This window comes from Magnolia sinica, chromosome 13 (genome assembly GCF_029962835.1).
Source record: "Magnolia sinica isolate HGM2019 chromosome 13, MsV1, whole genome shotgun sequence".
Lineage (NCBI taxonomy): Eukaryota > Viridiplantae > Streptophyta > Magnoliopsida > Magnoliales > Magnoliaceae > Magnolia > Magnolia sinica.
In genome coordinates this window covers 4,924,181-4,951,683 of record NC_080585.1, presented here as the reverse complement: position 1 = coordinate 4,951,683, position 27,503 = coordinate 4,924,181, and the positions used below count along the sequence as shown (strand labels likewise).

Below are 27,503 nucleotides of genomic sequence, written 5' to 3'. Positions count from 1 at the left end.
TCCAAGCCAAACTTTAGGATTTATACGTCCATACATGAAAAGATCAATTACATCCACTGATAAGGAAATGCATAACATCTTATTTATAACCCGCACGACTGTTGGGTAGATTTACCTGATCTTCATCTTATTGGAAATATAATAATTTTTCCACATAAATAATTATATTGTGACTTTTAAAAGCCATCCTTGAAGCACATCTGGAGTGCCATCGATGCTGATCCTAAGTCGTACGTTTGGATCACATTGGATTGGCTTAGTGATTTTTATTTTTATTTTAAATCAAATGTGCTAGAGCGAGCTGGTGGCCCGCTTGCATGGATGGTGGATGGGGATGTGGCCCTTCTCCTGCAAGCTCTTGACGGTGTCGTAGAGGGATTGCCGAACTGGTGTGAAGACCAGACCCAGATCCTTGAGCCGCTGGTTCGATAGCTTGTAGGGCTTTACCCTTGGGTTTATTTGGTCCGAGCACCTGCACGAATGTTTCCTTGATCACATGGTCATGATGTAGAGATGAAATAAGCATTTTTCTTTCCCTTTGCATTCTTGATACGGGTATGCTTCTTGCAGCTGCTTGTTTGCAAGCTGTCGACATAGTGCACGTGCCCTAGCTTTTACAAAAATCGGAATGGTCTACTCATCAGGTTGGCCACATGTGTGAAGAATGGATGGTCAAGATGATAAGTGCCGGTACACATGATGCCCGTTCGTCTCTCTTGATGAGTGGGATGGTTTGACTTTTAATTTGGGCAAGGGAGCATTCACTACGGTGAAGTTGCGTGCGTGTTGTCCACTTTTGCTTGGGAGGGCGATTGCTTTTGGCCCTTGCATATGGGCCACTGCAGAAAATCACAAACTCTTCTCCCTACCTTTTGAGGAAGGAGCATTGATATGATTACCTGGGCTATTCTCCCAACGGCCAATGTGGCATCTGAGTACAAAACCCTTGTCGATCGATCATCACAGGGTGGGCCCCTGTAGGCATGTTCCATGGCGTCAAAATCAGGCCGATCGACGAGTCATCAGGTGGCCACGTGTGTACTCTTACCGTTGAATATGGACTTATGATCATTTTATCAACCATCCATTTCTTAATTTCATACATGGGCGGTCCACCTGATGACTAGACCATGGCAAGGCCCACTGGATGAACAGATGGATCCGACCCATCAGCAGAGTAGCATTTCTGCTGAGAGAGAGGTTGACTTACTTGGTGGGGATGGGATATTGAGGGAAGAGATCGGAGAGCAGTTGGACGACATCAGCTCTGTGTAGACAGCTCTCCCCACAGATGTAGCGGCCCGCAGCTGATGGATTCTCAAAGACGAGCAAGTGGGCCACTGCGACATCCCTCACATCTACGTAGGATTGGATGGCATTGGCATAGGTCTTGGCCGACCCGGTCAGATATTTAACTATGTGGCCCGTGCTCCCGTTGATGGTGGGCTGGAGGAGTGGGCCCAACACAATTACTGGGTTCACCACCACCACATCTAGTCCTCTCTCCCTAGACAGCTCGAATGCAGCTTGCTCGGCCACCGTCTTTCCGTAGCAGTACCAGTTCTATCCATCAACAAAAATCATGATTGATGCCTTGTTTACCGTTGGCTTACTGTAGACATTTGTACAACCAAATCACTTCCATTGATCTGGACCGTCCGGTGGATCAGATGTCCAGAGAATTGGTTACATCTTAAAAATTACACCAATATACAGATGGTCTAACCGTTGCATCAATATGTTGTGGGTTATGGTTCATGAAAGGTCAATCTATCAAATGGTTAGAATCAGTCTCTCATAAAAAATCTTGGGTTGACCAATAGACCTATTTGGACCACAACGGCCCTCATGATCGTAAAGCGATTGGCATGGATGCAACATGAGATCCAAGCCGCCCATCAGGTGGGTCATGTTAGCTTTACTAATTGGATGAAAAATCAGCTCGGTGCTCTCATCTGATGGGCCACATGCATATGTTGAATGTGTAGTATATTTTTCAACTATCCATTTCACTTATGCACGTGTGTCCCTCGTGATTATCAGATTGATCTGACTATTGGGGCAGTACATCTATATTATGGGGCATGTCTGATGAACAGCTCTGATCTTGTACACGTATGCCACAAGCCGCGAGTGTACTGTCCAGTTTTGTTGGCAGCGCTGGCTCTAAACAATCCCATGGACGTCCAGGGTTTGTTGGTCGTCAAACGTCAGTTGACGGGAATGAGAAGGCCTGCAAACCAATCAATGGACGACGTTGGATGTCAACTTTCACATATAACACTTCCTTTCCAGCCAACATGTCACTTCTATAGGAAATCCCAGCCGTTAAATAGGTAGATCGCACCATAAACACCATACTTAGTATGAAAATGGAACCAATCTACGGATTAGGTTGTCACGTCCGTATATTTTTTCCGACCATCAGATGCCCATTGATTTTGATGGTGGTACACACCGTAGACGTTAACCATTCTGGTTTCTCACTAGCAGATCTTACGGTGCGACGCAACTTTTGCACGGTTCAGATGTTCTACAAGACAAGTGTTAGCGGGAAACAAAACCGTTGTATGTGAACATTTCTTTTGAAACATATGTACCCTGGTGTTCTTGCAGTATTCTAGATCGCTCCAGCAGCTCTCGTCCACCACCACATCTGGGCTCCTGTTAGGGTCCATGTACACGGCCCCGATCGTCGATGTATAGACAACGCGGCCCACTCCGGCTTCAGCTGAAGCGTTGATGACATTCTTCGTTCCAGTTACATTCGGCTCCAGCGCCAGTTGTTGCAATTTCTGCGAGACCATTCGCACTATTGAACAAAACAAATGGAAACTGCAAATAACTATAAGAATATATCAACAATCGGAAAATAAAGAAGCCCACCAGATCTACCAACACAGGACACGCTGTGTGGAACACTCCATCACAACCGTTGATTGCCTCAAGAAGGCTCCTGTAATCAAGTAGATCCGCTTTGCAAAGTATCAAGCGCTCTTTTGCTCCCTCAAGCTCCTTCAGATGAGAATTCTTCGCATCATCTGCCAAAAAAAAAAACAATGAAAGAACAAATAACTAGTGCTAGGAATGACTTGGGTACATGTTAGGGTTTGGTCTGCGGAATCACACAGATCTGGATCTGGGAGAACAATCCAAGAGCACCAAGCAATCACAAGAGAACATAAAGATTTAACGTGGAAAACTCTTTTGGGAAAAAACCACAGTATAAAGCGGCAGAAATCCACTACGAAAAATAGAAATTACAAAGACAGAGGACTTACCCGATTCGAACAACCTCAAATCTCACCCCTACTACACCCTTTGATAACCGTCAAACCCTTTTAGAAATCCTTAGAATACTTTAGGAAGCCTTAGAATTGAATAAAAAGGCCGTAGGGACTCCTATTTATAGTTTAGGAAACACCCCTTACGCACCGATTTTGAAAAAGTCCAAAAACCGCCTCAAATTTACGCAGTCCGCGCGCTGACTGTGTAACTTTTGACTAGTCGAGCCAAGGCTTCGACTGGTCGAAGGACCCCTTCGACTGGTCAAGCATGTCCCTCGACTGGTCGAGTGTCCCAAAGATCCCAAATACATAGTTGCCAGACTTCGAGTCGAGCGGGCTTCGACCAGTACTCGAAGGGACCTTCGACTAGTCAAGCCAGTCTCTCGACTGGTCGAGCAGCACGAAGAAAAAAAAAAGATTTGAGACATCTTCTGACAATAATCTCCACCATGTCTTTAATATTTAATTGTGTAGCTTTTTGACATCTTCTCTTATCTCTGTATCACATCATAGCTTCAATCAATACTTCTCGTGCATACTCCGTCCTTCTTTAAAGTCATCGTCAAGCTCAGAAAAAGTTACACAGAACTTTAACTTCTCTGTATGAACGACCTTAGTAAGCATGTCTGCTAAATTCATGCTGGTGTGAATCTTCTCAAGTGTTACGCCTCCTTCCTCAAGCACCTGTCGGATAAAGTGGTGACGAACATCAATGTGTTTAGTACATGAGTGATAAAAAGAATTTTTAGCCAAATTGATAGCTCTCTTGTTATTACAGTTAACCGACATGGTCTCATGCTGAAGTCCTAACTGATTTATCATGCCTCTAAGTCAAACACCCTCTTTAAACACTTCTGTCACTGCCATATATTCTGCTTTAGTCGTGGAAAGAACCACCACAGACTGAAGCTTCTACATCCAACTGATTGCTCCACCTGCTAGTACAAACGAGTATCCTGAAGTAGACTTTCTGGAATCTACACTACCTGCGTAGTCAGAATCCACATACCCTACTAACTTTGCCCATGTCTTCTCAAAAGTTAAGACGTAATCTTTCCTACCTTAAATGTATCGAAGTAGCCATTTCACCACTTTCCAATGTTGCTTGTCGGGGTTTGACATGTATCTGATCACAACACCGACTGCCTAGAGCTGGGCATCGGTCCGGATCGAATTGGGTCCAACTCGATCCGATCCAAAATCTCAATGGCTTGACCCAAACTCGATCCGATCCGGGACTGAGTCCGAGTCACCTGACACGAACCGATTCGATACATGGTTGGCCTGACTCGAACCGAGTCCGACTCGGTTTCGGATACGATTCGGATTGTATGAATTTAATCCAACTGTTTCATGTGGTGTGGTCTACTTCAGCCTTCAATATACGGCCTTTTTGTGCTCATGACCTAAAATGATATGTCAAAATAGATGAACGGCTTAGATAAAACATATACATCAAAGTGGGCCCCACATGGCTCTTAAAGAATTGTTCCTCTGTTGTATTCACTCTTTTATCGGACAGCGTCATGAGTAGTGTTGACGTGCACTGCACGAAAGTGCAGTGACATGCTTATTGTAGCTGTGCACATTGCTGACTTGTTGTATTGACGTTAGCAAGTTTTGTGGGTCTGATCATGGGGTATGTGTTATATCCAAACCGTCCATCCATTTGGCGAGCTTGTCTTAAGGCTTGAGACAAAAAATAAGACAGATCTAACTATCAAGTGGACCACACGAATTGTTTAACGGTGAAAATCATTCTCTGCTGCTATTTGTGGTGTGGTCGAAATGATTTTTGGATATTATTCATTTTTTGGATAATGCTCTATAATGATCTCTAAAAATATATGAACGGTGTAGATATAATAAATACATCAATGTGGGGCCCATATAACTTTGATCTCCTTTAAACCGTTCGTACAACTCGGAGCTCGAGGAGCGCCAGTACTCGTCTTCGCACACGACACGTAAGGCTTCCGCATGAAGTTACTACACTGGGAACCTAGATGGGGCCCGTCATGATGTTTGTGAGAAATCCACCCTGTCTATCCGTTATGTGAGATCATTTTAGAACTTAAAGACAAAAATGAGCCGGATCTAATACTCAAGTGGGCGGAAAACGCAAGCATTGAATGTACACAGTTAAAATATTCGTGGGGCAAGAGAAATTTTCAATCAGGATAATATTTAAGTTTTCAGTTCTTCCCAGTAGGAATGACGTTATGAACAGTATGGATGGCATGCAAACATCAATGTCAACCCTAAGGAGGTTTCAACGATAGGAGTATTCCTACCCACCTTTTCCTTTAGCGCAGCCCACTTGAGTATTGGATCCTGCTCACTTTTGTGCTCAAATCCTAAAATGAGCTCAAAAAATGGATGGACGGGGTGGATGTCTCACAAATATAATGGTGCGTCCCAATTAGATTTACAGCGCAGGAACTTCATGCGGAACGCAGTATCAGCCCTTGGGAAGTGGATTGGCTAGTGTACCAGCTATATAACTATTGTAGGTTACGTGTCATGTGCGAAGACGAATACGGGGGCTCCTCGAGCTCCGAGTTGTATGAACGATTCAAAGGAGATCAAAGTTATATGGGCCCCACAATGATGTATTTATTATATGTACACTATTCATATATTTTTAGAGATCATTATAGAGCATTGTCCAAAAAATGAATAATATCTAAAGATCATCTGAACCACACCACAAATAGCAGCAGAGAATGATTTTTACCGCAAATTTGCTTTTAGATCTCTTTTATCATACTGAGTAAACTCTGTTGTGGCCCACCATGAAAATGCATGTGGTTTATCCACTCTGGATCAGATCGAATCGGGTCGGAGCCAATCGAATCGGATTCCGGATTGGATCTGTCCAAATAAGTGTGAATCCGAACTCGACCCGAAAGGCTCTCGGATCTGGACTGCCCTACTCGATCCACACCAATCCAGGCCGTTGGATCGGTTCAGATCGGGTCGGATCAGGTCGGATCCATCGGATCGGGTCAGGATTGCCCAGCTCTAAGACTACCTATGAAATATCTGATCTCGTACAAACCATGGCATACATTAAACTGTCACGCCCGAACTCGGAAACCGGCTCACAAAATTCCCGATCGCCGAATCCGGCGCCGACCTCCGTAGAACCCCATTTTCGGATCCCGGCACCCATTCACCAGGTTCCGATCCTGGGATACTACAAGGAGGATTTCAAATCATCACTGATTCATAATGAGCATAACACAAGCATAACCCACAACTAATAACCACCAGAACACCACCACAAAATCCACTATGATCAAAAACTTTTTAGTACAATGCGACAAAAGGGAAAAATACAATGTAACAAAAGAAGCAAACTCCAGAAGCTCAGCTGCACGCTCCAACTACAACGAGACTATGGCTGCGATTGCGTCCTGGCGTCACCCGCACGCATCAATCGTGCATAAGCTTATGGAAAGCTTAGAGGGTGGTGTAAGTGTGTGCGCAATATAAACGTACTCAAAATGCAAGGTCAGAGTGATGCGGAATCATGATGATGAGCACATGAATGCAATCAGCCGTACCAAGGCTATGCGGTGCAAGATATGAATGCTATCGGCCATCACACGGCCATGCGATGCAAGATGCAACTCAAGCATGCCAATCCTCAACATGTATCGGTACAGTTCTCATTCTGGATAATCACCGGGGTTCAATACACTCCAAGGCACTGTCGCTCTCCTAGCCGCACAGACCAAATGAGCGTAAGAAACCTCACTATCCGCCTGACCAATAGTCTGCCAATACCTATCCGGCATGTCGATAGCGGACCCATTCACGAGCTGGTCAAACTGAGCCTAGTATTGCCCCCTACCCTCGGGCGAGTAAGGCCACACTCCTTTCCAACCGACCACGACACGGTGGGAGACGCGGCCTCCCGGTATTCGGCCCTCATGCGCTCGTATATCCACTCGGTCTCGACGTTGGAGTCATCCTCTCGGTACCATCGGGTTTAGGGATTTTCACCGTGGGACATCTATGGTGCCCGTATGCTAGACCAAATATTTTCTGTCCAATCCCGCCATCCACGATGTATCGTGGAGGCTATGGCCCCGATGTCGCTAGGGCATACAAGAACTACAATCACACAATGCAAGTGCATGAATCATACTATCACTCATGCAAGCCCTGTAGATACCATGCACTTATATGAGGCAACTCCGCCTATCGTGGAGCCCATAAACAGCCTATCCAAAGGTATAAGCTATGATCGGTCACTCCTCACATCAGGCATACATATGGTGCGAATGATCATGAATCATGCATCTATACTAAACATGTAATAAGAGATGGGTTCTAGGTATAATGGAGATGGGCCTAGACGGCCTACTTACCACAAGTTTGGGCCTATCAGTGGGCCTTAGGGAGAACTATAATGCGGACATTTAACCAACATTATCAATGTGGACGTCAAACCAACATCGCTCCCAAGGAATGGCCTTCCATGAAGTACACATTGTAATGGGCCTTTTATACATCTAATTGGGCCTTGACCCAAGGACCCAAATACATCAAATGGGCTACATAACATGAGCCCCATATCTATATCAAGGTGGGCCTCAATGGGCCTCATAATATGGGCCTAATACAAATCAAGGTGGGCCTCAACAAGGACCACTAATGCATGAAGATGGGCCTCCATAATGGGCCTTAAATTATCTCCAAAATAGTTGGGCTGTTGGATGAAACACATACATTATGATGGAGCCCACACTAATAGAGGGTGCGGTTTACAATACTTACCTAAGTGGGGCCCACCAAAATGCTCATTTTCCACCCAGCTTAAGACCCAACATAATGTTTATTTTCCACCCAACTAAGGTCCAACACAATGTTTATTTTCTACCCCAACTGTTCATAAAATTACGTGGACCAAGGTAGGGCCCATTGTAATATTTATTTGTCACCCAACCGTTCAAAGGGTCTTATGGTACTGGGGTAGGGCCCACTGGACTGGGGAACTGTGTACACAGCCAGGGAAGCCCATGGTAATGCATGTTTATAAATGTATATATATATATATATATATATATTATTATAATAACTATTATTATATTCACATGGACAGGGTCCACCGGTAGATGGCTCCCAAATCATCCACTCATTATGTGTGTCCCACTTGGCGGAGGGTTCAGACTAATTAGTCGTATCCAAATTTCCGGTAGGCCCCACCAACAATTTTATATGTTTTAGGCATATATTCACCGATTTTATTTTTATTTTTGGATGGTGTGGCCCACTTGAGATCAATATACCGAGTTTTGGGGACAGACCATAATCAAAGGGGACCCATCAAATGCTCGGTGTTGATGTCAGAAACACATCACGTGGGGCCCACATGGGAGTGAGGCCCCGACCGCCTCAGCAGCAGCGCTGCTGTTTTTTTTTTTTTTTTTTTTATTATTATTATTATTATATTTTTTTTTTTTTTTGGGGCCCACCGAGATGTGATTCACAATCCAGTCCACCCATTATGTGGGTCCCATATAAATGACGGTACAGACCAAGTTTCGGCAACATCTAAACTCAGGTAGGCCCCACCAACGATTTTATATGTTTTAGACATGTCTTCACATGATTTCAAATGATGTGGCCCACCAGAGTTCCATATACAGCTGACTTTTGGCGTGAACGGATGAACCGTGGGGACCCACCAAATGCTCGGGGTTGATGATCCAAATTCATCACCGTGGGGGCCCACAGCTGGAGCCGTGAGGCCCCAGCGTCCGTCCGCCCGTCACTCAGCAGCAGCAGCGCTGCTGCTTTAAATTTTTTTTTTTTTTTTTTTGTTGTTTTGGGGCCCACAGAGATGTGATTCACAATCCAGCCCGCCCATTATGTGTATCCCACTGTTCTACCCGTCCAGAACCAGTTTCACCTGCATCCAAACTTCAGGTGAGTCCCACCGAGTACATTTTATGATCCGGCATGTTCACATGGTTTTAGATGGTATGACCCACCTGATGATCAGATCGCCTTAAAATTTTGGCTCAACGCCTAAAGAATACTGGAGAATAGATTGGACGGTGTGGATCACATACATACATCAAGGTGGGGCCTGTATGAGTGGCCACCACTCCTCTTGGCTAGCCCGTTAGCACAGCCCACGTCAGTTTACACTTCACCGTTCGCCAGGGACGCTGGACGGCATGCATGAATACATTAATGTGGTGGGTCCCACGTAGATGTGGCCCACCAATACTTATACATAATATATATATATATATATTATATTATATTATATATATAATACATATTATATTATATATATTATATATATTATATAAAATATAACATATATTTACATATATAAAGCATTTGACCCACCTAAACGGTGGATGGTGTGGATCATCACCTACAATAAGATGGGCCGCACCGTCTAATGTAGATGGACGGGTAGATGTAACACATATTGGTGGGATCCACACCATCACAAAGGAAGAGAGAGAGAGAGAGATAGAAAGAGAGATATAAGGTGAGATAGAGGAACCCCGCCACTATGGGCCCTCTTGAATACATCACATACATCCAAATGGGTCCCACCAACAAGTGGGCCCTAAAATTTAAAATAATGGCAATTCACCCACCTTATCTTCCTTCTTCTTGGTCCCTTAGACTCCAATGCCCCTCAGCTTCAACTTTGATGGAGGATGATGAACTCTTGATGGTGGGGATGAGAGATGGGAGGGTGTAGATGGATGATGGAAGGTGGACCACACTTGTGGTTTGGGAGAGAAGGCTTGGACGTTTGGGGCTTGGGGTTGCTTGGAGAGATATGAGAAAATGAGAGAGAAAATGAGAGGATGGGAGTGATATGAGGTGATGGAGTGATGGGTGTAATTAATGGGGCATGGGTTTGTTTGAAAAGTGAGTAAAGGAGGGATGGGTGAAGAGAGAGAGAGTTGACTTTGTGAAGAAAGAGGTATGGGTTGTTGTACTTGAGATAAGGTTGCATTTAATGATGATTGATGGGACTTATTGTGTAGAGATTCCCTCGAAATCCGTAACGCGCGGTGTTTCTTCGGAATAAACGCTGATCGGCATCTTCTTACCTGGGTATCGGTTCGGTGCGCAAGTCACGGCGTTGGAACCGCGGCGACGACGCGATCGTCAAGACATAAGTTTCAGATCGAGCCGACGTCGGTGCGCGGGACCTGGCTTAGGATCGTGCGCAAACACCGAATTCGGTGCGAAGGTTGCCGAAATTTGACAGGAAGGACCGCGGAAGCTAATGATACGGATTAGGACACGGGTCTTACAGCTCTCCCCACCAAATAAAAATTTCGTCCTCGAAATTTAAACAATCAACACAAGAAAACATAAATCATAATAGAAGAGGAAGCAAGGCATCACCATAAAAATACCAGAGACAACCTATGACATACAACATACAATCAATCATCAAAGAGATGAGGATAGCGCTCTCGAATCTCAGCCTCGCGCTCCCAAGATGCCTCATCCACGTAATGGTGACCCCACCGAACCTTCACCAAGGGAATGACCTTGGTTCGGAGGACTGCTCCTTCCGATCAAGGATACGAATCGGCTGCTCGATGTAAGAAGCGCCCTCACGAACCTCCAACGGCCGCCAATCGATAACAGGAACATGTTCGACCCACACTTCCTCAACATAGAGACGTGAAAACGTTGTGGACGCTAGGACAACCGAGATGGTAAGGCAAGCCGATAGGCCACAGCGCCAATGCGCTCAGTGATCTCGAAAGGTCCTATGAATCTCGGGGCAAGCTTACCCTTCGCTCCAAATCTAACTACGCCCTTCATAGGCGAGACCTTGAGATACACATGGTCCCCTACATCAAACTCTAAGGGACGACGCCGCGATCGCAACACTCTTCTGCGGCTCGAGCCGTGCGCATCCTCTCCCGATGGTATCAATAACCTCGATGTCTCCTCGCACAAGCTCGGGACCTAGGAGACGCCGCTCTCAACCTCGGTCCAACAACTTGGAGATCTCACATCTGCCGTATAATGCCTCAAAAGGAGCCATGCCAATGGTCGCCTGATAGCTGTTATTGTATGCGAACTCAGCCAATCGCAGATGCTCATCCCAGCTACCACCGAAGTCAATCACGCAGGCCCGAAGCATATCCTCAAGGATCTGGTTGACCCTTTCGGTCTGGCCATCGGTCTGCGGATGATACGCGGTACTGAGCTGCAAATCAGTGCCCATAGATCTCTGAAAGCTCCTCCAGAACTGAGACGTGAACCTCGGGTCTCGGTCAGAAACGATCGAGACTGGTACGCCGTGCAGTCTCACAATCTCCTCAATGAACAACCTCGCAAGCCGGTCCAAGGGCCAAGTCGCACGAATCGCAAGAAAATGTGCCGACTTCGTCAGACGGTCCACGACAACCCAGATAGCGTCATGACCGCGCTGAGTCCTCGGCAAACCCATAATAAAATCTGTAGATACGTGCTCCCACTTCCACATCGGGACGCTCAACGGCTGCAATAGACCAGGGGGTCTCTGATGATCGGCCTTGACACGCTGGCATGTGTCACACTCGGCCACAAAACTGGCAATCTGGCGCTTCATCCCTGCCCAGAAATACTGTCGCCTCATATCACGGTACATCTTCGTCGAGCCAGGGTGGATAGAAAATCGCGATCGATGTGCCTCGGTCATAAGATCTCTGCGCAACTCAGGAATATCCGGGACACACAATCGGCCTCTAAAGCGAAGTCCACCATCAGCACCCATCTGCCAATCTGTCTGACTCTCAGATGCCGCATCTGCTCGGTAATCCTGTAACGACTCATCTGTCTGCTGAGCCTCGATCACCCTTGCGACAAGAGAGGGTTGAATCGACAAGCTCGATAATTGAACGATAGAAGACTGCAAACCAAAATCGAAGTCGTACTCTGCTATATTCTCAAGCATCCTTCACTCCTGAATCATCATATGTGCCACCAGGCCTTATGGCTAACGGCTAAGGGCATCTACCACTACGTTCGCCTTGCCTAGGTGGCACTGGAGGTTAAAATCATAGTTCTTCAGAAGCTCCATCCAGCGTCTCTGTTTCATGTTCAGCTCAGACTGAGAGAATAGATACTACAAACTCTTGTGGTCAGAGAAGAGCTCGAATCTGACCCCATAGAGATAGTGTCTCCACACCTTCAGTGCGGAGATGACTGTTGACAGCTCTAAGTCATGCTTGGGGTAGTTCAGCTCATAGACCTTGAGCTGACAAGATGCGAAGGCTACAGGTCTGCTATGCTGCATCAGGACAGCGCCTAAACCAATACGTGAGGCATCGATAAATATAACAAATTCATCACTCCCAGAGGAAAGAGTGAGGATAGGAGCGGACGTCAGACGGTCCTTCAGCTCCATAAATGCCTGCTCACATGCGTTAGTCGAAACAAAATCTACGCCCTTCCGAGTCAACCTGGTCAACGGGGCTGCAATACGGGAGAAGCCCTCAATAAAATGCCGATAATATCCCGCTAAACCAAGGAAACTGCGATCTCGGACGCAGTCGTGGGCTAATCCCACTGACGTACTGCCTCAAGCTTCGAGGGGTCTACTGCAACACCCTCCCTCGTCACCACATGACCGAGGAATCTCAACTCCTCCTGCCAGAATTCGCACTTCTCCAGCTTCGCATACAGCTGGTGGGCACGGAGGGTCTGCAAAGTGATCTCCAGATGCTGCATATGATCCTCACGGGTCCTCGAATATATCAAAATGTTGTCGATGAAGACCACAACAAACTGATCGAGATATAGACGGAAGACCTCATTTATCAACTGCATGAAGACCACGGGTGCATTGGTCAGTCCAAAGGACATGACCTGAAACTCAAAATGACCGTAACGCGTCCTGAAAGCTGTCTTCGGGATGTCCTCCTCTCGAACACGAATCTGATGATAACCAGAACGCAGGTCAATCTTCGAAAAGAACTGTGCACCCTGCAGCTGATCAAATAAATCGTCTATCCTTGGGAGCGGGTATTTGTTCTTAATCGTGACCCGGTTGAGCTCGCGGTAATCTACGCAGAGCCTCAACGAGCCATCCTTCTTCCTAACGAAGAGTACCGGCGCTCCCCAAGGCGAACTGCTCGGACGAATAAATCCCAACTCACGCAACTCGTCCAACTGACGCTGCAGCTCACGCAACTCCATCGGTGCCATACGGTACGGGGCCTTCGAGATAGGTGCGGTACCGGGCACAAGATCGATCTGGAACTCGATATGACGGCGAGGAGGCAATCCTGGAATCTCCTGGAACACGTCGGGGAAGTCGCAGACAACTGGCCACTGATCAATACAAATGGCCATAGGCTCCTCGACTGCACAGGACATCAAGCAAGACAACGGCTCTCCTCTAGGCTCGGCGATGAACTGGAACTGCGGCAAGCCTGGTATGCAGAATGTGACCGTCCTCGCAGAACAGTCCAAGATAGCGTGATACTCAGCAAGCCAATCCATGCCCAAGATAACGTCGAAATCTGTCATCGGCAGCACAAACAAGTCAGCAGGCAAAAAGATATCACCGACAAGAACCGGGCAAGATGGACAGAAACGGCCCAATACTGAGGTCCTCCCCAAGGGCGTCGATACGATCAATCCCTCACTAGTAGACTCTGTCGGCAATCCAGTCGATCGGCAGAAACCCTCGGACATGAATGAGTGAGAAGCGCCAGAATCAAATAATACTCGAGCGATGCATGAAGAGACAGGAAGTATACCCTCGACGACTCCTCCGGATGACTGCGGGTCCTGCTGAGCCGCGTAGAACCTAGCCTGAGCTGGCTGGGGAGGTGCCTGTCCTCTCTGAGGTCCCTGGTGCTGCCTCTGCGGCGGCCTATACTGATGCCTCTGCTGCTGCTGAGGTCTCGGCGGCTGAGGTGGCTGCGGTCGCTGCTGATGGGGTCGCTGCTGCGCTGGAGGCTGCTGCTGAGGTCGCTGCTGTGCTGAAGGCTGCTGTGGTGCTCTCGGCGGATGTGGGTGAGGCTGCTGTGATCCTCTCGACTGCTGCAGATGAGGGCGAGGGCACTCAGACAGGCGATGCCCTGACCCACCACATCCAAAACAAGTCCCTGCAAACGGCTGCTGGGGTGGCGCTGGAGGTGCTGCTGGGGCTGCTGGTGCTCTAGCAGGTGGGTGGCTCCTATACCTCTGTGGTGCTGCTGGGAGCTGCTGGAAGGGGTCTGCCTCTTCTGACCCTTCCTCTGATCTCTATCGGCCTGCGCACCGGCCCACTCCGTCTCGTAGATCTGAGCCCTCCGCACTACAGCCTGAAAGGTCGGAAGCTCGTGCCCAATCACACGGCCTCGAAGACCGAAACGTAGGCCGCTCTCGAAACGGCGGGCCTTCCGCCCCTCATCATCAATCATATATGGCGCAAACCTCGACAGCGCCACGAAACGAGCCGCGTACTGTGCCACGGTCATGTCTCCCTGCACCAAAGTCTCGAACTCTAGTGCTCTCTGACGTCGAATATGGTCAGGGAAGTACTGCTCCTCGAATCGGTCTACAAAATCATCCCATGTCCAGACGTAGTCGGGTCCTGCGACGCGGGTAATCGAGGTCCACCAGTGCTCGGCCTCGCCCTGAAAAAGAAACACCGCCAACCGAACTCGCTGCTCGGTCGTACATGACATGGTATCAAAAATCTTCTCCACATCGGAGCGCCACCTCTCAGCTGCTGTCGGATCTGGCTCGCCCTGGAATCGTGGAGGATCAAACTGTCGAAACTCACGAAGTAAGGCACTCGCGCGCTCCTGCTCTGCCTGGGCCGGTGAAACAACCGAGTGTCTGCTCTGCCCCTGGAGTGCGGCCGTCACAGCCTGCAGCATCTGCTGCAACTGAGAAGCACTCACAGATACGGTCGGATCCGCACTGGTATCTGGTGGAGGTGCAGCATCCTCAGGATGGGCAGTATAAACCTCTGGTAGAGGAGCGACATCCTCAGGCTGAGCGGTAGGAATCTCTGGTGGCGGAGCAGGGGTCGTAGGTGGTAGTGCGGGAGCTGCAGGTGGTGGAGCTGAAGTCTCAAGTGGTGCGGGAGTCGATCGGGTCACTCTCCTGCGCGCCATGACCTACAGGAAAGAGCGAAGGTGCCTATCAACTTAAAGGCTCGCGAAGGCACGCACGTTAAGGGTCTGTAATAAAAGATCGCTAGGCTATCCGAACTTAGGACTTAATCATTCATAGCAGACATGTAATGTTGTTCTTGGTTATCCCGAGTTATGCTCTGATACCAACTTCTGTCACGCCCCGAACTCGGAAACCGGGCTCACAAAATTCCCGATCGCCGAATCCGGCGCCGACAGCCTCCGTAGAACCCCATTTTCGGATCCCGGCACCCATTCACCAGGTTCCGATCCTGGGATACTACAAGGAGGATTTCAAATCATCAGTCTGATTCATAATGAGCATAACACAAGCATAACCCACAACTAATAACCACAAGAACACCACCACAAAATCCACTATGATCAAAAACTTTTTAGTACAATGCGACAAAAGGGAAAAATACAATGTAACAAAAGAAGCAAACTCCAGAAGCTCAGCTGCACGCTCCAACTACAGCGAGACTATGGCTGCGACTGCGTCCTGGCGTCACCTGCACGCATCAATCGTGCATAAGCTTATGGAAAGCTTAGAGGGTGGTGTAAGTGTGTGCGCAATATAAACGTACTCAAAATGCAAGGTCAGAGTGATGCGGAATCATGGTGATGAGCACATGAATGCAATCAGCCGTACCAAGGCTATGCGGTGCAAGATATGAATGCTATCGGCCATCACACAGCCATGCGATGCACGATGCAACTCAAGCATGCCAATCCTCATCATGTATCAATACAGTTCTCTATGGATAATCACAGGGGTTCAATACACTCCAAATGGCACTGCCGCTCTCCTAGCCGCACACCCAAATGAGCGTAAGAAACCTCACTATCCGCCCGACCAATAGTCCGCCAATACCTATCCTAAGCAAGTCGATAGCGGACCCATTCACTAGCTGGTCAAACTCAGCCTAGTATTGCCCCCTACCCTCGGACGAGTAAGGCCATGCTCCTTTCCAACCGACCACGACACGGTGGGAGACGCGGCCTCCTAGTATTCAGCCCTTATGCGCTCATATATCCACTTGGTCTCGACGTTGGAATCATCCTCTGGTACCATCGAGTTTATGAATTTTCACCCAGGGACATCTATGGCGCCCGTATGCTAGAACCAAACATTTTCGGTATCCAATCTAGCCACCCACGATGTGTCCGTGGAGGCTATGGCCCTGGTGTCACTAGGGCATACAGTAACTACAATCACACAATGCAAGTGCATGAGTCATACTATCCAATCATAAGTCCTGTAGATACCATGCACTTATATGAGGCAACTCCGCCTATCGTGGAGCCCATAAACAGTCTATCCAAAGGTTTATGCTATGATCGGTCATTCCTCACATCCAGGCATACATATGGTGCGAATGATCATGAATCATGCATCTATACTAAACATGTAATAAGAGATGGGTCCTAGGTATAATGGAGATGGGCCTAGACGGCCTACTTACCACAAGTTTGGGCCTATCGGTGGGCCTTAGGGAGAGCTATAATGCGGACATTTAACCAACATTATCAATGTGGACGTCAAACCAACATCGCTCCCAACGAATGGCCTTCCATGAAGTACACATTGTAATGGGCCTTTTATACATCTAATTGGGCCTTGACCCAAGGACCCAAATACATCAAATGGGCTACCTAACATGAGCCCCATATCTATATCAAGGTGGGCCTCAATGGGCCTCATAATATGGGCCTAATACAAATCAAGGTGGGCCTCAACAAGGACCACTAATGCATGAAGATGGGCCTCCATAATGGGCCTTAAATTATCTCCACAATAGTTGGGCCGTTGGATGAAACACATACATTATGATGGAGCCCACACTAATAGAGGGTGCGGTTGACAATACTTACCTAAGTGGGGCCCACCAAAATGCTCATTTTCCACCCAGCTTAAGACCCAACATAATGTTTATTTTCCACCCAACTAAGGTCCAACACAATGTTTATTTTCTACCCCAATTGTTCATAAAATTACGTGGACCAAGGTAGGGCCCATTGTAATATTTATTTGTCACCCAACCGTTCAAAGGGTCTGATGGTACTGGCTGGGGAACTGTGTACACAGCCAGGGAAGCCCATGGTAATGCATGTTTATAAATGTATATATATATATATATATATATATTATTATAATAACTATTATTATATTCACATGGACAGGGGGTCCACTGGGAGGTGGTCCCCAAATCCAGTCCACTCATTATGTGTGTCCCACTTGGCAGAGGGTACGGACCAAGTTTTAGTCGTATCCAAATTTCAGGTAGGCCCCACCAACAATTTTATATGTTTTAGGCATATATTCACCTGATTTTATTTTTATTTTTGGATGGTGTGGCCCACTTGAGATCAGTATACGGTCGATTTTTAGGGACAGACCATAATCAAAGGGGACCCATCAAATGCTCGGTGTTGATGTCCGAAACACATCACGTGGGGCCCACAGCTGGAGCCGTGAGGCCCCAGCGACGCTGCAGCAGCAGCAGCGCTGCTGTTTTTTTTTTTTTTTTTAAATTTTATTATTATATTTTTTTTTTGTTTTGGGGCCCACCGAGATGTGATTCACAATCCAGTCCACCCATTATGTGGGTCCCATATAAATGACGGTACAGACCAAGTTTCGGCAACATCTAAAACTCAGGTAGGCCCCACCAACGATTTTATATGTTTTAGACATGTCTTCACATGATTTCAAATGATGTGGCCCACCGGAGTTCCATATACAGCTGACTTTTGGCGTGAACGGATGAACCGTGGGGACCCACCAAATGCTCGGGGTTGATGATCGAAATTCATCACCGTGGGGCCATAGATGCCGGTCAGGCCCTAAAAACGAGTTCATCTCATTTTTAATTAACTGTAAATTTTTTTATTTTTATTTTTATTTTTTGTTGTTTTGGGGCCCACAGAGATGTGATTCACAATCCACCGCCCATTATGTGTATCCCACGTCTACCCGTCGAACCAGTTTCACCGCATCCAAACTTCGGTGAGTCCCACCGAGTACCTTTTTATGATCCGGCATGTCTTCACATGGTTTTAGATGGTATGACCCACCCGAGTTCAGATCGCCTTAAAATTTTGGCTCAACGCCTAAAGAATACTTGGAGAATAGATTGGACGGTGTGGATCACATACATACATCAAGGTGGGGCTGTATGAGTGGCCACCACTCCTCTTGGCTAGCCCGGTAGCACAGCCCACGTCAGTCGGGACGCTGGACGGCATGCATGAATACATTAATGTGGTGGGTCCCACGTAGATGTGGCCCACCAATACTTATACATAATATATATATATATATATTATATTATATTATATATATAATACATATTATATTATATATATTATATATATTATATAAAATATAACATATATTTACATATATAAAGCATTTGACCCACCTAAACGGTGGATGGTGTGGATCATCACCTACAATAAGATGGGCCGCACCGGCTAATGTAGATGGACGGGTAGATGTAACACATATTGGTGGGATCCACACCATCACAAAGGAAGAGAGAGAGAGAGAGATAGAAAGAGAGATATAAGGTGAGATAGAGGAACCCCGCCACTATGGGCCCTCTTGAATACATCACATACATCCAAATGGGTCCCACCAACAAGTGGGCCCTAAAATTTAAAATAATGGCAATTCACCCACCTTATCTTCCTTCTTCTTGGTCCCTTAGACTCCAATGCCCCTCAGCTTCAACTTTGATGGAGGATGATGAACTCTTGATGGTGGGGATGAGAGATGGGAGGGTGTAGATGGATGATGGAAGGTGGACCACACTTGTGGTTTGGGAGAGAAGGCTTGGACGTTTGGGGCTTGGGGTTGCTTGGAGAGATATGAGAAAATGAGAGAGAAAATGAGAGGATGGGAGTGATATGAGGTGATGGAGTGATGGGTGTAATTAATGGGGCATGGGTTTGTTTGAAAAGTGAGTAAAGGAGGGATGGGTGAAGAGAGAGAGAGTTGACTTTGTGAAGAAAGAGGTATGGGTTGTTGTACTTGAGATAAGGTTGCATTTAATGATGATTGATGGGACTTATTGTGTAGAGATTCCCTCGAAATCTGTAACGCGCGTTTCTTCGGAATAAACGCCGATCGGCATCTTCTTACCGGTATCGGTTCGGTGCGCAAGTCACGGCGTTGGAACCGCGGCGGCAGCGCGGTCGCAAGACATAAGTTTCCGATCGAGCCGACGTCGGTGTTCGGATCGGGTTGGATCAGGTCGGATCCATCGGATCGGGTCAAGATTGCCCAGCTCTACAACTACCTATGAAATATCTAGTCTCGTACAAACCATGGCATACATTAAACTGCCAACCATATTCGAATAAGGCACATGAGACATAACCTGCTTTTCCTCATTTGATTTAGGACATTGTTCTGAGGAAAGCTTAAAGTGATTCGCGTGGGGAACGCTCACCGGCTTTACTTGGTCCATCCCATATTTAATCAATACTTTTTCAAGGTATTCTACTTGTGATAACTAAACCTTGCTCCTTTTCCTATCTCTATGAATATCTATGCCGAGAACTCTCTTTGCAACCTCCAGATCTTTCATCTCTAATGTCTCTGATAATTGAGTCTTTAGTACGTTGATTTCAGACATATAATGACTGGCGATCAACATATCATCAACATACAATACTAGGATGATAAATCTGTCATCACTCAGTATTTTGTAATAGACACATGATCGTATTCACTTCGAGTAAATTTCTGACTCAGCATTAAATAATCAAATTTTTTATACCACTGCTTAGGTGACTGTTCAGGCTGTATAACGACCTCATTAACTTGCAAACTTTTTTCTCTGCCTCTTTAACTTCGTAGTCATCTGGTTGCTTCATGTAGATCTGCTCTTCCAACTCCTCTGCAGGAATGCAGTCTTAAAATCCATTTGTTCCAGCTCGAGATTATATTGGGCAACCAGCGCCAACACGAATCTAATAGACACCATCTTAACCACCGGTGTGAATGTCTCTGTGAAGTCGATTCCTTCTCTCTAAGCATAACCCTTCGCTACCAAACTTGATTTGTATCTATCTTGTTTCCTTTTAAATAACCACTTGCATCCGATCACTTTTCAGCCCACTGGAAGCTCCACCATCTCCCATGTTGATTTTTATGCAATGAGTCTATCTCATCATTCATAGCCGCCTTACACTTTTCTACATCAGGCTCACTGAGAGCCTCCTGAATAGTAGATGGGTCCCCCTCATTTGTAACGAGAGCATATGCAAAATTAGAGTCGTCATTGTATCTTGTCGATAACCTGCGATCATGCGGTGAGTTCCTTCTCACAGGTGGCTGCTCCACCTGATCATATACCTCTGTTTGTAAATCTGCCTGTGTGAGTATCATCTGTGTCAATCTGGACGTCTATGATTAACCTTTCAGGTTCTTTTAGCTCTTCCTAATCATTCTTATGGAATATGGAGCTTTCATCGAATCTGACGTCACAGCTAGTTATGACATTGAGTGTGATCTTGTCGAATAATATGTAACCTTTCACACCAATGTCAAAGCCAACAAAGATGTACTTTTTGGCTCTATGGTCTAGCTTATCTCTCTCAACTGACGGTACATGAGAGTAAGTCTCACAACCAAATATGCATAGATCTAATTAGTCAATTTTCTAACCACTTCATACTTCCTCTGGGATTTTACATTCAATTGTCGTTGAAGAAAACCGATTCACCAAATAATAAACCTTGTTAACGTCCTCTGTCCATAAGTCCTTGCCCAACGCAGCATTACTTAACATACATCTGCCCCTCTCCAGGAGTGTCTGATTTATTCGCTCAGCCACACCATTTTGCTCGGACATGTGGCACACTGTGTTGTGCCTGATGATCTATTTATCCTTGCAATAATCATTAAACTCAATGGAAGTAAATTCCCCACCATTGTCAGTCCTTAAAACCTTTATGTTTCACTCTGACTATTTTTCCATAATTACCTTCCATTGTTTGAATATGGTGTAAACTTCAGATTTACGTTTCATGAAGTAAACCCAAACTTTCTTATAGTCATCAATGAATGAAACAAACTATGACAACCCCTCAATGGAAACTTCTGGCAATGGCCCACATACGTCAGAATGCACATAATCAAGCACTCCCTTTCATACACATTTTCTAGATTTAAAAGACAATTGAGATTATTTACCATATATATGATGCTCGCATATATCTAAATCAGAATTTTTAAAGGCTGGAATCAAACATCGATCAAAAAGTACCTTCATGCCCCACTCGCTCATGTGGCCCAAACAAGCATGCCACATACATAAAGACGTAGAGTTTGCAATAGCTGCTACCACTCCACCTGCTGAACTGCTCCCAATCAGCCTGTAAAGGTTTTTGTACCTTTGCGCTCTCATAACCACAAGTGCCCCTTTTGAAACTTTAAGGACACCATCAATACCAGTGAACTTGCACCTATAGCCTCAAGTGCACCAAGAGAAATCAGACTTTTTTTCATATCAGGAATGTGTCTGATATCAGTCAAGATACGTTCCATCCCATCAAACATCTTAATGCTCACTGTACCAATAACCGCAACATTACAGGCATTGTCATTGCCCCATAAAAACCTATCCACCATCGCATTCCTTGTAACTGGCGAACCAACTCCGATGAAGAATCATGTGATATGATGCTCTTATGTCAAGTATCCACTCGTGTTTATGATTGTCGTGTAAATGACCAATCATGAAAACAGACAGAACATCACCACCACTTGTTTCTTCATCAGATGTGACAATATTGGCCTCCTTGGAAGAAGCTACTGAATTTTCTTTCTTCGCTTTAGGGCCTGTTTGTTTTTCAAAGAAATGGAAAATACCTAGGAAATAGTAATTATTACAATTTCACTGCGTTTGAAAATTCATGGGAGCTTGTGCCTGTGAAATTGGTTCAAAAGATGTAATTTTAATTTTTGAACTGCAACTGCAAGGTAATGCCAATGATAAGTCGAGCTAGCTCGAAAAACTCGCTCGACTCGGCTTGAGTCAGCTCTGATTAATTCGGCTTGAGTGGCAGATTCGAGCCGAGCCAAGCTAATTATTTGAAGCTCAAGTTGAGTTCAAGCCAAGTTCGACCAGGGGCATTTCAACTCGACTCGACTCAAAGCTCGAACTCGAGCTCGACTCGGCTTGATTAATAAATATATTAAATATTTTATATATATATATATATATATATATATATATATTATTAATATAAGTTTTAAGTTTAAACTTAAAAATAAAAAAATAAAAACAAACCCTAGAGTCTCTACCCGACCGCATGCACCCCCTTCCCTTTCCCTTTCTTCTCTTTCTCTGCCCACTGCCAGCTGCACGCTCGCCCCGACCACCACCACCAGTTTTCATTTCAGCTCCACAATAGTATGATTTCAATCTCTTGAGATCTACTTCTTAGGCGAGAAACTCAAGAAATTTGAGATGGGTTTTTCTCAAATTTGTTAGAGCTTTAAGGAAATTCAATGATCCAATTGGCTAGAGCTCTTTACTTGGATTTCTTATCTATGTTCTGCTCTGTTTCTTTTTTAGTACTTGAATTTCTACTGGTGGAAGAAGATCAAGAATAGATCGATTCTTACAAGTTTCCTCATCCGATTCGAAGCTTTGTTTGGTTTTTTTTATTGGGTTTTTAATTGATTCTCTTAAGATTTTTGTTTTTTTCATCAATGGAGGATTAAGAAATACAATCTATTACTCTCTCACCCAATAAGCTCGAGCTCGACTCGAGGTAAACTTGACTCGACTCGAACCACTAGCTCGACTTGAACTCGACTCGACGGCTTTGGCAAACAAGCCAAGCTTCAATGTTGAGCTCAAGGCCAAGCTCGACCTCGAGCTCGAACTCGAGTACATCATGGACAAGCCAAACCAAGCTTGGCCCACCTCGACACAACTCGGCTCGATGCCCACCTCTAACTGCAAGGTAATGCCAATGATATATCCATTCCGTAAGTCTGTTTTATTACAATATTTTGGAGCATGAGACAAAAAATGAAGCGGATCCAACACTCAAGTGGCCCACGCCAAAAGAAACAGTGCCCTACAAAGTTTTTAACGGTAAGTATTCGATTCCCTTTTTTGTATGACGTGATCCAATTGAGTATTGGATATGCCTCAATTTTTTACTCATGCTATGAATTCAACTGGAATAATGGATGAACGGTGTAGATAAGCGAAATGCATCACAGTGGGACCCACAGATATTTTGTAATATTCTTGGTTTTCGTGTCAAAAAGTAAGTAGTCAAATCAAGTAAGATGTAAATGTAAGGGGAAGTAATTATTATTTTTTTTTACACTGCATTTACCATTTCACCGGAAAATCAAACACACCCTTAGGATTTCTACAATCCTTCTTCATGTGTCCAGACATTCCACAGTTCGAAAACTTTAATTTTCCTTTGCCCTTGCCCTTGGATTTGGATATAGGTCTTTAAGATCATGTGCCTCGCTCAAAATCTCTACCCCTCATAATCAATGCATTGGAAGATATCCCCATGTCGTCGTTTAGCTTTCTCATAACCTCCCCTTAAAGGGCTGAGATAACGATGTCGATACTTGGTTTTATTTGCAGTGCACATTGTCCCTAAATGACTCATACGATGCAGGAAGAGAATTCAACAATATACATGCATGTTCCTCATCTTTAACCACTTCCTCCATATCCAGCAATTTACACATCAATTTATTAAAGTTACTGATGTGGACCTCCAGATCTCCACCCTCTGCCATCTTGAAGGTATAACACTGTAGTTTAAAGTGTAAGCGATTTTCAGAGGACTTCTTTGCATAGATGTTCTCTAACTTCGCCCATAAACTAGCCACGGTTTTCTCCCTCAAAACATTATAAAGAACCTCATCCGTGAAACGTAAACAGATAAAGGCTAAGGCATTACTATCAAGGTTTTCTCATTTTTCATCTTTCATAATAGATTTCCGCTAGCTCCTCAAGAGCCTTAATCTCGCCTTGTTTGGTTAATAGGCTAATTATCTTAATCTTCCATAACTCAAAATTATTTTTGCATGAGTACTTCTCAATATTAAACTTGTCATTTCTCATTATTACTAATCTTGTAGATTCAGATCTGTGCCCCAACAATAGCTCTGATACCACTTGTTGGGATTGAGTCTACGGAATCACATAGATATGGATCTAGGATAACAATCCAAGAGCACTAAGCAATCACAAGAGAACACAAATATTTAACGTGAAAAACCCTTTCGGGAAAAAATTATGGCACAAAGTAACTGAAATCCACTATGAAAAATAGAAATTACAAAGAGAGAGGACTTACCCGATTCGAACAACCTCGAATCTCACCCTTGGATAGCTATAGAACCCTTTTAGAAACCCTTAGAATACCTTTAGGAAGCCTTAGAATTGAATAGAAAGATCATAGGGACTCCTATTTATAGTTTAGGAAACACTCCTTATGCACTGACTTTGAACAAGTCAAAAAACCGCCTCAAATTTATGCAGTCCGCGCGCAGACCGCGTAACCTTCGACTAGTCTAACCAGGGCTTCGGCTGGTTGACCATGGCCCTTAATTGGTCGAGCGTCCCGAAGATCCCAAATACATAGTTGCTGAACTTCAAGTTGAACCAGTCCGTAGACCAGCGCGAAAAAAAAAAGAGAATAAGATTTGAGACATCTTCCGACAACATGCACTGCACTGGGATTCACATTCCTAACCATCTCAACGGTATCCATGCTGTGTTCTGGGCATTGATATGGTTACCCACCTTGCAGGTGGGCCACAATGGACAAATCGTAGTGATAGGCCAGTCTCAGCCATCCAATCAAATCTATGCATATAAATGGACGGTTAAAAATAATGTCCTTACTATAAGGGTGGAAACTTCACGGCTATGGCTTATGAGGTTCATTTCTATCGATGGAGCCCGGCAGTCCTGACGACCGCATAGTTTGATCCAGTTGTCCATCTAATCTACCGTCCAAAAGTCACACTGACCCTTAAGTTCTGACCATCCAGTCAATGGCCTTCCATCCGATGGACAGAAATAATAATAATAATAATAATAAAAGGTCCAAGGTCCATGGTCAACCGAAGAAGTACTTCTGCACTATATATGGGGGCCATCCACGCTGTAATTCAAGCAGATGGTCAGGCCAGATCATCTCACCATGCAGCCACATGGGCTTCACGGATGGTAGGCAGAAGTAATTCTCCAACCAAACCGTACAAATGACAGATATGTACACTGGTAAAGAGATAGGACATGACCCAAAAATCACATTGATGACACGATCCTAACCATTTAATCAGGTCCCTACAAAAAAGGACACTAAAGTTACCTGGATTTCGGACCGTTCCCTTAACCCTGTAACCTCTCTCTAAGAGCAACTTCACGAGCCAGGATGCGATGAATCCTCCGGCTCCAGTCACGCAGACCGTTCGTTCACCTGACGGCATTTTGTCGGCGCACAGCTATGATAAATGAAGATTAGCTAGAGCACATGAACACAACGTTCAGATAGCTGGGATTTCAAATCGACCATAGCTGATACTTATAGAAGGCTAGTATCAACTACCGCCTTTTTCGGTTCTCAAAAGTGGGGCCCACGGTTTGATTAATGAAGGTTAGCAACAGCAAATGAACACAATGTACAGATAGTTGGGAATTCAATTTGACCGGAGCTGATATTTATAGGTGTCTCACCTACCTAACTGTATTATTTAAAGATGTTGTATTCTATTTATATTCTGGAGAAATAATTAGAAAGGGACACGTGTGGTTTTGTGAGAGTTGTCGGTGTATTTGAGATCTATGAAGATATTGGAATAGTATTTTGTGGTGATATATAGCCAGTGTTTATCAAGTGATGCCATGTCATCCATAAAGCAGGAGTGGTTGAGTGGAATGTGGTCAAGTCGATAAAGAAGCCTAAAGTGATTATTGGGCAGATGGCAGGCTTAGAAGGAGGGCTCCATAATATCAATAATATTGAAATGATTAAACCAACCGTTGGAATGTGAGAAGCATCTAGATAATCAATTTAAGACTATAAAATAATAAGAAATTCAGTAGAATAATAGGTCTCATATCAACTAAACAAAATCAAATATATCTTTCAATTATCTTTTGCTCCTGGGCATTATTCGTCGTTTTCATTTCGTTTACTCACTAGCATTATCAATCATTTACATTCCATAGTGTAATTAGTAGGAGTAATTAAGCAACTGTTAGCTTTAGTTGTAATTTGAACCTATACTCATACGCTAGATTCAGTTGAAAATCAAGCAAGTTCTCCATTTAGAAAAATGCTCTGCAATTGTTCTTTACAACTAACTGTAAGAATTTCCTTTTTATTTTATATGTATTGAAAAAGTCCATTCGTACAAAAGGCAAATGTGTAACCCATCTTCAAAGGATGTACCCCACCCTTTGATAATTGTCTGGTCATCGTAAACAAACACTTTGCAAGTAGCTAAATAGCCGACCGTTCTTATTTGATCTTGTTCATATATGGTCAATTTTTGATGTATTTGCCCATCTTGGTGCTTGGGGCCATAGTTGTTCGGTCTAAATTAAACAGTACATTCAATTCTAGAATGTTTGTACAAATCACATGACTGAAATTAAAATAAAAAAAAAGGGTCAACAATATATTTTTGCACGCCAAGCTAACACGCCCCAATCCAGCTATTTGATGTATGTGTTTTATCCATCCATTCATCCTAAATCACATGACTTAAATTAAAACCGAAAAAAAAGGGCTAATAATATATTTTTGCATGAACATGCAAATCACATGACTGAAATTAAAACCAAAAAAAAGGGTTAACAGAAAAGGAATATCATTTTGGCCTGACATGGCTAAGGTTGAGGCCCACACTGAGGTATGTGTTTTATCCATATATTCATCTGTTTCACCAGCTCAACATAAGGCATTGGCCCAAAACTGATACATATCCAAAGCTCAAGTGGACCACACCACATAAAACAGTGGGAGCCACGAGCCCAGATGAAGGAAAAACACAAATACAAACTCCCAAAACTTTCAT

General features: G+C 44.8%; 1 protein-coding gene across 2 annotated transcripts; it reads right to left on the bottom strand.

Moving 5' to 3' along the window:
- Window positions 1–25,983, bottom strand: LOC131222520 (cinnamoyl-CoA reductase 1-like). Of its 2 annotated transcripts, none has more exons than XM_058217627.1 (5): window positions 25,793–25,983; window positions 2,887–3,041; window positions 2,601–2,795; window positions 1,211–1,563; window positions 1–487 (listed from the first exon to the last, which is right to left on the bottom strand). In XM_058217627.1, exons 1-5 carry the CDS (start codon window positions 25,908–25,910, stop codon window positions 292–294), a joined length of 1,017 nt encoding a protein of 338 aa, XP_058073610.1. In that variant the 5' UTR covers window positions 25,911–25,983; the 3' UTR covers window positions 1–291. The 2 variants fall into 2 exon arrangements, with proteins under 2 accessions (XP_058073610.1, XP_058073611.1); XM_058217628.1 differs by having other exon boundaries at window positions 1–472; window positions 25,793–25,981.
- Window positions 25,984–27,503: the final 1,520 nt, after the last annotated feature.

What these genes read in the sequence shown, in the direction of transcription:
- LOC131222520 (XM_058217627.1), bottom strand. Translation starts at nt 25,910, where the DNA reads ATGCCGTCAGGTGAACGAACGGTCTGCGTGACTGGAGCCGGAGGATTC. An exon ending in GGGAACGGTCCGAAATCCAG is followed by an intron (nt 3,042 to 25,792) that starts GTAACTTTAGTG and finishes TTTTTTTGGCAG; the next exon opens with ATGATGCGAAGAATTCTCAT. An exon ending in AATACTGCAAGAACACCAGG is followed by an intron (nt 1,564 to 2,600) that starts GTACATATGTTT and finishes GTTGATGGATAG; the next exon opens with AACTGGTACTGCTACGGAAA.